At 35.3% G+C, this 13,259-nt stretch overlaps 1 protein-coding gene across 1 annotated transcript in view; it reads left to right on the top strand.

Moving 5' to 3' along the window:
• Positions 1-9,819, top strand: part of LOC106869475 (uncharacterized) — a 22,889-nt gene extending 13,070 nt beyond the window's left edge. Inside the window, exons 2-3 of the mRNA XM_014915228.2 lie at positions 6,507-6,786; positions 9,340-9,819. Of these exons, the coding sequence (XP_014770714.1) occupies positions 6,507-6,786; positions 9,340-9,698 (639 nt within the window). The 3' untranslated portion in view covers positions 9,699-9,819. The remainder of the gene's footprint in view (positions 1-6,506; positions 6,787-9,339) is intronic.
• Positions 9,820-13,259: the final 3,440 nt, after the last annotated feature.

The raw sequence follows: 13,259 nt of genomic DNA, 5'->3' as shown, positions 1-13,259 counted from the left end.
CTGCTCGAACTCTTCTATAACATTCCTTCCTAACCTTCTCTTTCATGCTTGCATGCTGGATACCAGAGCCTTCATTTATTCCTAGGTATTTATTGGTTTGTTCCTGCTCAAGTTCCTTTATTACTGTTTTGACATCTAATTCTATTGAACTTGACTTTACCAGTTTCCCTTTCTTAAAAGTGGCTTTGGCACACTCTACAAGGCCAAACTCCATCCCGATATCATCACTGAATCCTTTCACAGTATGTAGTAGTCCTTCAAGCTCTTCATCATCTTTGCCATATAGTTTTAAATCATCCATATAAAATAGATGGCTTATTTTCCTGTTGTCAATTTCGTAGCCATTCCCTGTTCTATTCAGTTCACTTGAGAGTGGTATTAGTGCTATGCAGAAAATTCGTGGTGAAAGTGAGTCACCTTGAAAGATGCCACAGTTTATGCTAATATTGTTTGAGCGCAATACTCCATTAGAATGATATAATTGGAGCTTCGTGTTCCATAGTGACATATTATACTTTAAAAAATATGAAATCACAGGAGAAATTTTGAAAATGTCCAGCGATTTCAGAATCCACGAATGTGGTATGCTGTCAAAGGCTTTTTGACAGCATACCATGAAGAGCTGAGATTTCTGCGCTTGTTATGGCAGTTCTCAAGGATCCTGCGATTAATTAGGAGCTGATCTTTACATCCGTATGAGCCTCGTCTGCATCCTTTTTGTTCAGTGGGAAAGAGGTTATTCTCTTCCATAAACGAATATGTTTTCTCCACTAGAATAGATGTCAAAATCTTATAGGTAGTAGACAAACATGTTATAGGCCGGTAGTTTTTTGGGTCTTTGGTTTCGTTATTTTTCGGGAGGAGGTAAGTAATACCTTTTGCCATCCAATGGCGAGTTCTTTCTGGGTCTTTCATAATACTATTAAATAGTATTACTAACATTTTGTGTGCGGACGAGAGTGATGAGAGCCAGAAATTTGGTACTCTATCAATACCAGGGGATTTCCACTTATGAGCCTTTGTTAGTGCCCTCCTTAGGTCGGCGACTGAGATGTCTTCCCATACCTGTTCTTGTAGATTTTTGTAGGTATCTTGGGTGCGTTTGATCCAGTCTGCATTTTCATTGCATGGTTTCTCATCACTCCAGATTCCTTTCCAAAAGTTTTCAACTTCTTCCATTAGGGGTGGATTTTCAATGGTTATTTTTTCTTTCCCTATTTCCCAGTAAAATGATTTAACATTGGATTTGAACATCTTATTTTGCCTGTAGAATTTGATTGTTTTCTCAAATCTGCGTATTCTCTGAGCTTTTGCTTGAACTTTTTGTTTAAGTGTTTCATTCGCTGTCATTGGTTCTTCTCTTGTTGAGAGTCCATATTTTCTCACGATCTTCCTGCTTTTCTTGATCTTACACCATTTCCAGAGATTAGTTCAGTTAATATTGATATCTCCCTTCGCAATGATTCAATCTCAGTTTCAATTCTACTTCTCCGGTTTGATTTTCTTTTCGAATTTGGTATTGTTGGCTTTTGGGGTGTTAAACAGCGTCTTTCGATTACCTTAGCAACAGAGTCTTAGCAACAGAGTCTTAGCAACAGAGTCTTAGCAACAGAGTCTTAGCAACAGAGTCTTAGCAACAGAGTCTTAGCAACAGAGTAAATAATTTCATTTAACTTATTATTATTATTATTATTATTATTATTATTATTATTATTATTATTATTATTATTATTATTATTTTATTTTATTTTATTTCATTGTCTTTGCTCAGCTTCTAACGCTGGAGATGTACTACGGTGTCAACTGTTCACTACCAGTGAACTAAGGTAACACCCCTTATTTTTCGAGCACCGTCCGGAGCATTCAAGCGGTTCCAAGCAGTGCTGTTTTCTGCAAGTGCTCCACCTTTATTGCAGCCCCTATTTGTACCATGTACTTCTCAAGATTTTTACTCACTGTTCTCAGGGCTCCGACAATTATTGGTACTACTACCGCCTTTTTCATCGACCACAACTGCTTAACTTCTCAATCTCATGGTCGCACTGAATCATAAAATCCCATAGGATCTTTGCAGTATCATTTTCGATGATGCCTTCGGGTTTATGTTCGTAACACTTTTTTGCTCTGTCAAGTCCATACTTGTTACAAAGTATCCAATTGACAATCATTGTTATATTGTCATGGCGTCTCTTATATTCTTTCTGAGCTAGTGGCGACTGGTAATATGCCATACGGTTTCGCCATTTTGTCCACAAATTCTGCACTTATCACTTTCTGGTGTGTTGTCTATTCTGTATTTGTTGTAATTGGTTCTTAATGCTTGCTCTTGAGCAGTACAGATTAGAGCCTCTGTTTCCGGTTTTAAATCATTTTCAGTCATCCATAGCTATCTCTTTTCTCTGCTTGTCTTGTCTTCAATGTTCCTATGAAATTGTTCATGCATTCTTTCTTTATCCACCTAGTTTCAGTTTCATTCAGTTTCATTCATTCTCAAGTTTTTGGACAATGCTTTATCTTTGCAATCTTCTATCCTGACTTTCTTACTTCCAATAAGTCTGACTTTCTTACTTCCAATAATAGCAGTTTTGAGGCATTTTTTACATATCATGCTATGTTGTTTTCTTCTGCTCTAGTGCTGTGTTCGCATCCAATCATTCTTCTTCCCCCTCTCTTTCGTGGTACATACAGTCTGTTTGTGTCACTTTTGGGTGGCGTATCCCTTATCAAGTCAGAACCTTCCTTGTCTTTTTGTCTAAACTGTTTAGTTCGTCTACTGTCCATACAGTTACCCGGCTCCATATCTAAGTAGTGAAACCTCCCAAGTGTTGATAGCTTCAATCTTATTTCGTCCGTTTAATTTCGACTTAAGGATCAGTCACAATCTGCGAGAGTACTCCACCTTAATTTCTTTTTTGTCATTTCTTTATCCATTTCCAATATCCCCAAGCACTTATAGCCCGTCTCTTCTATCTGCTTCATAACCTCCCCCGTCCATACATTTGATTCTGCCTCTATTCATGACTAACACACCACACTTTTTCAGTCTGAACTCCATTCTGATATCAGCACTGAAGGTATACACCGTATCAACGAGGGAACTGACTTGGGATTCATCTTTACCATAAAGTTTGAGGTCATCCATGAATAACATGTGGTTGGCTTTTTGTTGGCGACTTTTGAATACATACCCAGCCTTTGCTTTCCTCAGAATCAGTGTTAGTGGCATCATGCACAGTACAAAGATCAGTGGGGACAGGCAGTCCCCTTGAAACATACCCCTCCTGATTTCTACTGTCCCTAAACTTCTTCCATATGCTGTCAGTTCCGTCCTCCACTTCGCCATACTTTTTCCAAACAATCGCTTAACATTCAATGCAATACCAAATAGGTTCGTACATTCCATAATCCAAGAATGTGGGATCATATCGAACGCTTTACAATAATCGATCCATGACATGGCTAAGTTAGTTTTCCTCCTCTTAGTCTCTAAGTACAGTTTTGCCTACTTGGAGTTGATCCTTGGTACCTCTGCACTTAGGCTTGCAGCCCTTCTACTCATGTGGTAGGAATACATTTTTTTCCAGATGTCCGTACATTGACTCTGCGAGTATTCCAGTCAATAGCTTCCACATAAGTGGCAAGCAGGATATCGATCTGTAATTGTCTACCGTATTGCCTTTTTTTATGTTTTTCAGGTACAGCACTGTTCTACCCAATGTCAACCACTCTGGTGTTACTTGGTCGGCATTTAACAAGGTGTTGAGTTGTGCAGCTATTCGTGCATGACATCCACCAAATCTTTTGATCCAGTAGCCTTGAACTCCATCTTGTCCCGGGGCCTTGCAGTTGCTCATTTTTATGCTGATTTCCTTCACTTCCCTAACTGAAATGACTAATTCTGCCTGTTTTGGACAGACTACTGTTTGTTTCAGTTCTGGCAACCATTCAGCATCCTTCTTGTGCTCCTTGTCTTTGCTCCAAATGTCACTTCAAAACCTTTGACTTTCAATGTTATCTGGCATCAACTTTTCATCTGTACACTCTCCATTTATTTCTTTATAGAATCTCTTTTGATTTACTCTGAATAATCTATTCTGGTGGTAACCCTTCATTCTTTGGTCGTATCTTACCATCTTTACTTTCTTTGCAACGAGGCGCTGTTTCAGTTCCTCCATTACCACTTTCGGGCCCTTTCTTTCAATATCATACTTCCTGTTCAGTGCCCTGTATTTTTGTTCGCTTTTAAGCTCCCCCTTCTCTTTTCGGTTTAACACAAAAATATCCTTCGAGAGCATATCTAACCCGGCCTGTATTCTTCTTTTCCATCGTGGATCTTTTCTTCTGTCACTACCATTATATCTCTTTTTCTTGACATCAACACCCACATTTTCTGCTACAACAACGCTTGCTACCTTGATCAAACTGTTTGTTTCTGTGTTGTTTTTTGTTCTGATATATTTCAAAATTTCATTCTCATTTTTCGTCTCTTGGTTCAACTTCCACCAATCAACCTTTTTAAGGTTGCAAATAATGTTGCTATCGTTCTCCTGTTGCCTACCTTTATTCTGTCGTAGATTGCCTTTTGCCCATCTGTCATGTCACCATTAGCTTTATTGTCTTCTTCTAAACTATCTATATATCTCTCATCGAGCAAGCTATCACTGTTCCTTTCCTGTGGTTTATTAGAGATTTTACCTCTGTTTTCTGCTATGAGATTACTTTTATCAGTAGGAACTGTATTTTCATCATTTCCTCTGCTGCTGCTTTCCAATACCCGTCTTTTGATAGCTTCGAGCTCTACTTCTGTGAACCAACAATTTTTTTCTCATTGCTCTAGCCTGATCACATGATCGCTGTTCCGTGAGTTGGAACAATCCTCTTTCTCTCCATTGATCATACATACGTTGATGGTATTCCCTAAGATGAACACCATTTTCGTCTACGGGGTTACTCAGGTAGTAACACTCCATGACCACAGCACTGACTTATTTGTTCCATTTACGCCGGGTCCCTTACTGGATAATGACAGGCTAGAGTCGGACCAATATCTCTGAGCCTGCTGGATGCAATACTGTCATCACCATTGGCTTCAGTTTCCTTACCACCGTTATTCACAATATTTCGTTTTTTCATTGTCACTCATATGAGGTAGCGATTATCAGGTTGCGCAAATACCAGTGTTTTTTATTCTGACATCATCACTAGATGTGTCATCAACCAGAGCATTAGGAGACTCTAGCCGCTTCTTTCATTATTATTATTATTATCATCACTGATATTATTTTCTAATATTTTCGTTATTATTATTATTTTATTTTCATTATTATTATTATTTTATTTTGTTGTTGTTGTTGTTGTTATTATTATTATTATTATTATTATTATTATTATTATTATTATTATTATTATTATCATCATCATCATCATCATCATCATCATTATTATTATCATCATAGAGCGTCAAATAAAGTGCCTTATGGTGTTTTGTTCCTCATTCTGTATTCTGAGCTCAAATCCCACTGGTAGTAGTTTGCCTTTCATACTTTACTGGTCGATATGATGTAACCAGTAATGTATTCGGGTCGATATAATCGACTATGTAATTTGTGTGTCCTTATACCTATGTGAGAAATTATCATTACGGTTAGTTCTAGTATCCACACACAAAGGAAGATGTTGGTAGAAGTATAATTAGATTAATTCCACTCTCGCCAGCTTTTTCAGAATTTGGAGTTCACCGTGAATCGAAATTTCTTCATGGAATATCTTTTCCTCCTCAGATATTATACAGACATCATTAATGGTTATTGTTTTTGTAATTTAATCCCAGGACCTCTGATCAATCATCCTGTATATTTTTCTTAACAACGGTGCAATATAGGCCTATATTATTCAATGTGCTTTTGTTCTGTTTTAAGATGATAAGATGTGACACAAGAGAAATTTAGTTGTCATTTGAGCAACCACTTCGAGGTTTCCTCATAGGCTTTTCATTAAAGGGTGCCTGTTAAGTTACAACAGCTGTATATTTCAGAAAAGAAGAAATCGGAATCTCGACGTTAATGGATTTCTTTAAGCACACTAGCGATGTTTATGAGCTGAAATGTCTGCAAAAAAAGGAATAAAATTCATGTCGCTTTCTCTGCTTGCGAACAGACTACTTGATATAACTCGCAATAATAGCAATAATAATTTCTTTAACTTTGGCACTAAGCCATAAATCTGAAGGGAAGGGATAGAATCGGTTCTGTCGAATAAGTACTTGTACATATTACACTAACTTCTTCGTTGGATGAAAAGCGAAATCAAACAAGCTGGTGTTGAACTTAGAATAAAAAGAAACATATATCAATTTTATTTACTTTATTTTTTTACCGTATCTTCGGCTTCGTCATCGTCGTTGTTCTCCTCCTCTTCATCATTATCATCGTCATTGTCGTCGTCGCCATCATCATCATCATCATTTATTGAACTATAATTCTAAATGATTTCTTTTATCATTAAAGATTAACGAACACATGTTGAAAAGGATCCAGGAAGCGTGCAAGAAAGCTTTGTCTTCGACTTGCGAACTGTACAAAGAAATATTTCACTATGATATTTCATCCGCTACCATCACCGATATGGACAAACCGTTATATTCTGGCTTGATGATATTTCTATATATCTTATCACTGGATGAACCTATACCGGAGAACCGTAGAGAACAAGCAATATACTGGAGAAAACACGTTAATTTAGATGGTAAATTGGGCGACTATTTAACACACTCTGATCGAATTCTTGGTGAGTGACAGGGAAGTCATTCTTTGCTTTTTTTATAATTTTACATTATTTTTATCTAAAAATTCATCATTTTCAGGATTGATGTTTAAGGCAGACGTAACGCATGTTGTCACTCGTTCTGTAATTTATTTATTTACTTATTTATTTAGATTCTTCTATGAAGTATGGCGCCTTAAATTCTGATGTCATCATTTCTTCCTACGTTTTCCTCTCGACAAGAATCCTCTAGAAACAGCTATAGTACTTTTTCGCCTATCTCTCATGCACCATTCAAGCCATATCGATGAAGTTGTCTCCCCTGCATTACACTGACGCTCTACATGAAATATTAATTTGAGAGTTGCCTCCCCTACTTTTATATTTTTAGTTGTAGGTATTATTTAAGATTTTCTGATTCACTCAAACTTTTGGACTCTAAGATTTTATGAAAACTTTTTATACAAGTTATTTTAACTCACAATGTTTATACAAGTTAATGCTACACAAGTCAAACCATACCCATTTTGATTCCTTTAGTGGCAGTTTCACATTTCTTACACGTATCTGATGTCTGCTTTTGCGCAGAGAGAGCAAACATTTACCCACTCAGAAGCCATAGATTTTTTAACTGCTTCCCAGTTATTACTTCAGCTATTAAACTAAACTTTTATTACAACCTCATCCACTGATTAGCTTACTTAGCCAATGGGGTTCCAAACAGTTCATGAATCTCATTCCAGGTGTATATGTAATGCTAGTTACCTTTGTATATCTGTTTACTGCAGCTTAAGACTATAATTCTGTCGATTTACCTAAGACTATCTGCCTATTCTGTGGCCCATTATTGCATATACATTATTCACTATCGAATTCCAAATTTCTCCCTCTGTCACTTCTAACATGGTGTGTGCAGACTGTTTGGAACTTTTTCTGCAACATTTTGATAGATTTTGCTCAGCATATAAAGTTTCCAAGAATAATTTAAGCTAACCATTTGCATTGTAACGAAAAATAATCATAATGAATAGAAAAAGTGTACTTAATTTTCCATTTAATTCGCTGAAGCTTCTAGCCTTGCAAACAACACCCTTGCATGTGGCTTGAACAACTTTCAGATATTATTCATCTACATTTACATTTTTATGTGATTATAAAACTAGATAGCATGGGCCCTTGTCAAAGGCTTTCCTCAATGTAAAAACAAATGTACGAATGCTTAATTCAATAACACAACTCACTCTGTACATCTTATATAATCACCTGTCAATTCTACCAAATTTCCACTGCAGATAACAACAATAAAATAACTCAAGTAGCGACAAAATAAAACAGCAAATTCAGTGTAACATGAAGAACTCTACTTTCTCTGAAATACAATATTGCACACAACTTCAGGAAAAACTGTACTCATGATGACAGAATTAAATTTTTTTGAGGTGGAGAAGAGCAGTCAATTTAATTGACACCAATTCATAACTAAAACATTTGCGTTTGCCTACATATGAATTCAACCAAATATCCCAAAGTACTTTGTACGGTTGAGTCTACCAGCCACTGCCATTAGTTATACTGATGATAATGATAAGGATGAATACTTTTTTAGTTGTAGAGGTGAAGGGAAACAACTATGGCCGTCATGCAAAATTGACGATGACTTGGTATCTTGTCAGGTTGACAACCTATATACAGAAACAATATTTGCATGTTGGACGACTACCTAATCAATAATGTGGACATATCTTTATGGGCCTGGCGGTTTTTACATTCGTAGTTCTCTCTGCACACTATATGTCCCCGTAACTTAGTGATTCGACAAAAGAGATCGCTAAATCAAATTCTACTAGACTTTTAAAAAATCCTGGGGGTCGATTTGTTCGACTAAAACCTTCAAGGCAGTGCCCCAGTATGGCCACAGTCTATTGACTGAAACGAATATGAAAGATAAAAGATATCCATATCATCTATGAATAATTTTACTCAGACTACTTGAGTGCCGGTGGCAAACCCAATTCAACAGTCATAAACTCCTTATGGAATATGAAAGTATTATCAAATATCACTTTAGTTCAGGGACTCTCTTCCTCATACCTAGCAACATTAGAGTACCCCATGTGAAGAATATAGTGTAAAATGGTTGAATACCATATAACATACAATAAATATATATATATTATTAACTGATTGTTCCCTCCTCCAAATTTTCGGATGTTGTGCCAAGAAAAAGATATTAATTCAATTTACCTTTACATTTTCAATAAGATGGGTGAGTTTGGTTCTTGTTAAAGTAACTCAATTGTTGGTGAAGTTTCAAAGAGGCATATCCATTTATCATTCTCAGTTGACATTTTCGCTCAAAATTTATTTTTCATGATGATAAGTAAATGGAAATAGCAAAAGGCTTTCCACACATTTTCTAGATACACGAGTTGCGTTTAGTTGGTTGAGATTACTTCAAAATTCCAATGATTACATACAAACCTCGCATATCTACGCGATTCCTTTTGCGTAAATTTTAGAAGTGTGCATACCTCGATTTGAGATTCTTTGTTTTAGACTATTTCTTCTCTGTTTTAGGTTTTGAAAATATTGAAACGCCATGTTCCGGAAATTTGGTAAATTCAAGCGGGTTACCATATTGCAAAATGCCAAATGTTTGCAGTCGAAGTGCTATTGAAAAAGAAGATATATATTTTCCTTACACAGATCCCAGAATATTTGTGAAGTGCTTGGATACCTATAAATATTATATCATGTCTTGCCCAAAAGATTTTGTTTGGTCTCAGACTACTGATGCATGCATTCCTGAAAATGCTGGGAATGACAATAAGGCTTACCAATATTCACGCACCACTGGTGGTTCCACAGCTATTGTCAACAGCATGCAATTGATTTTACTATCTTTTTCAATATACCTTATTGAATTGTACCTATAATTCAGGTTAATTTCTTTTATTTGTCGTTAGCTTTACAAAATTATGTAACTAACTTATTCATCTTCATAAGTCTATGCTCTACGGTATTCAAATGTAAATGAAAATCCAGTTATTCAATAAACTAATATTTATCATTGTTCTGTATCAAGGAAATTCTTCTCAACATGAGTACAATTCATTTGGTTTGCTTTTATGAACATCTTTCTTAAAAATGCAATTCTCTTTCAAAGTAGGCGAACTTTATGAGCTTAACATTTCTAAACATTTATATCAAATAAAATTAAATTTTTAAATAAACTAAATAAAAATTAAATTCAATGTATTCTTTATTTATCAACAAAGAATGCAATTTACAAAAGTAAATAGTAGCACTATTAAAAAATAAGGAATAAAAAACAAAGAAATCAGTAAATAAATAACGGAATAAAGCGACATGCCCTAGAGGACACTGATGTTCTCTAAAAATTTATGAGATAACCAAAATCTCTTAAGGCTGTTCCAACTTCATGGCCAACATAAGCATCGTCTGAGATAGGACACTAATAGCTTGCAATATTTCAGTATCTTATTCCATTAATCTATGGATGGAATAACACCCTCACCCATCAGAACTAACGGGATATTTATTGTCACAAGAACTCGTTTAATAATGAAGTTTATTTCGTTGGGGCAAGCAAAGCTCCCACATTCAGACAAAATGGCAATCTGTGAAGACCTCCAGAATCGAGGGGTTTGCAACACCATTGCCTCATTCTCCATCGGTTCTGACACTGTGAGCACTGGAACAGTGGAGTTCACTAGAGCAAAGAAAACCATCGATGTTCAACTCAATTAACGTTTACAGAAAGGGACACCTTAAGTGACACCATATTTATTTAAGATGAGCATTGAAAATGTGTTTCAATTATAAATTGTCCCAAGTATTTGGAGACGATTTACCCTACACTAGAACTAACAACCGCAGCCCCTTCTACTATTATTTTTATCCCCTTCCTTGTGAGAGCCAGTCCATGATGTAATAGAGAAAATGTTGCCTACTAGAAGGGAGCAAGCAAAACCAGAAGAAAGGAAGCAAGGACATGTAAGGATAAGCATTTATGTTAACCCAAACCTAGAGAATCGATTGGGAAGTGCTGCTTGGGTAAATGTTTCCAAAATGAGTTTAACATTGACAAAACTTTCGAGTTTCTCATAAATTAGGCCATCAGAATTCACAGGGACAACAAAATGAGGTTATAAACAAGTGGCACTAACCCTCAGACTGTAATCTAACTTAGGATTCGGTAACTAATTCCTGAGAACAAACAAAAAATTGCTTTATGGGGATCAATTACATTGATATTTTTGAGTAAATGTTTCAGTTATAGCATCTCTGAAAAAAAACTTTGCGTTTGAATTCAAGATCAGATACTGAACTTTGAAAGGAAACTCACTTTATTAACGGGTGATTATAATGGAGGAGAATAATTCGTTGAATAAATCCACCGTAACCATATTTTCAAAGATGTGCAGTTGAATATCCAACATTTACATTAAGAACAATTTACTTCAAGACCCCTACAGTCACGTCTCTTGGTCATCAATTAGTTAGAATCTTATCTGGTTGGAGTAGGATCAATGCACCGTAGTTTCAAATCAAAGTCGGACCCTCAACACAAACAGTGCCAGACAAGTGTGTCAGCCTATTGAACTCCCGAGACAGAACTAATGCACTAGTCACCCAAAGGTAGATAACAGGGGCCTCGATTGGTCTGCTAAACAAAAATGTAGAGCTCTGAAGCCCTCTCTTTTACTGCAAATAAGGATAATATTAAATTGTATATTACATTACATTTTCTTGGTGGTATATAACACTGTTGCTTGTTATCTTATATTTATATAGCAAGTGGAGTGAGACAACTAGATGGTGTCTTTTGCCCAAATAGAATTCTTTTCTACACATTTCATACAATTCCATATAACAACAAAAATCCTGTAGAACAAACAAGCCAAACATAACAGAAAAACAGTTAAAGGTCGACAGTTTAGAATTATAAAAGTGATTCACGTAAAAAATATGATAGAAATTGTCGTATTTTTATAGCATAGGTAACTTAGATAACTGAAATAGGTTTTGACTATTATTGATTCAGGCCATGTCTAAGTTTATAGCACTATCTGGAGTAGTCTTTTTAGTCACTTTTTAGGACAACATAGCTCACTTAAATAGGGAATAGTTGTTTGCCAAAATAATCAAAGTGTCAGTGTTTTGTTTGGAATTACTTGTACGAATTTGTCCAGATATTGTTTGAAAAATTTATGGGTTTTTTTCTTCTTTGATTTCTTACGGAATAATGTTGACAAAGGCGAGAGCAGGACCAATCACAATGTGACGTGAATTCAGGTTTTGTGAGAGGAGAGGGTGTATGGTTCGTAGGCGAGGGTCGAGCTTTGTGTGACTTGTGAACATCATATTGGTATCATTTTGACAGGTATACTGCTTTTTATATAATTAGTGCGCCTAATTTTTACTCCAAATTTGAATTTATTTAGAAATTATATGTTGAATATAAATGAGACATTTTAGATCAATCTTCAAACACTGCAATGGATATACAGTGCAAGGGAAATAACTCATAAATATTTCTTTCTTTGGTTCCTGATATCAATACGGAGGATTTGAATTGAGAATTTATTAATACCATTTAATCTATGTTTTGTTGTTTCATTGTTCTTGGTGTGATTAAACAAACTTCTTACTTGTATAAATTAAGAGCATTCACTTCTGAAATCGGGAAATCCACTGACATTAAACAAGGATTTAATGGTGAACGAATTTTTATAGTCAATTTACAAGGGAAATAACTCACAGGTATTTCTTCTTTGGTTCCCGAAGTCAATTCAGTAGGATTTGAATTCAAAATCTATTAATACCAGTTAATCTTAGATTTAATTGCTTCCTTGTTGTTGATGTGATTCAAGAAATTTCTTATTTGAATAAATTAAGAGCATTCACTTCTGGAAACGGGAAATCCACTGACACTTAAGCATGAATAGATTGATCTTAAAATTATTAAGTCTCTAAGGAATGGAAGAATATTTTCACCTAAATATTAAATTGTTATCAAATGGTACCCTATATATTATAACAAATTTCACAAACACACACACGACTGTATATGTATGTATGTATATATGTATGTATGTGTGTGTATGGATGTGTGTGTATGTATGTATGCATGTATGTATGTATGTATGTATGTATGTATGTATGTATGTATGTATGTATGTATGTATGTATGTATGTATGTATGTATGTATGTATGTATGTATGTATGTATGTTTGTATGTACTTGTTATTTTACTTGCGTGTTAACAAAGAGATCCCTCACTACATGAAACCATTGGTACCTTTGTTAACCTACAAATGAAGAATATTTATCCACCAACTCGTTTTCACTTTCAATATTATTAACGCGCGTGTGGGGGGGTCTCTGTGTGTCTGTGTGTGTATGTGTGTTTATGTGTGTGTGTTGACAACTATTATATATATATATATATATATATATAAATATATATATA

The sequence above is a fragment of the Octopus bimaculoides genome, chromosome 1 (assembly GCF_001194135.2).
Source record: "Octopus bimaculoides isolate UCB-OBI-ISO-001 chromosome 1, ASM119413v2, whole genome shotgun sequence".
Lineage (NCBI taxonomy): Eukaryota > Metazoa > Mollusca > Cephalopoda > Octopoda > Octopodidae > Octopus > Octopus bimaculoides.
The sequence above is the reverse complement of the archived record's forward strand: the minus strand, read 5'-3'. Positions and strand labels throughout refer to the sequence as shown.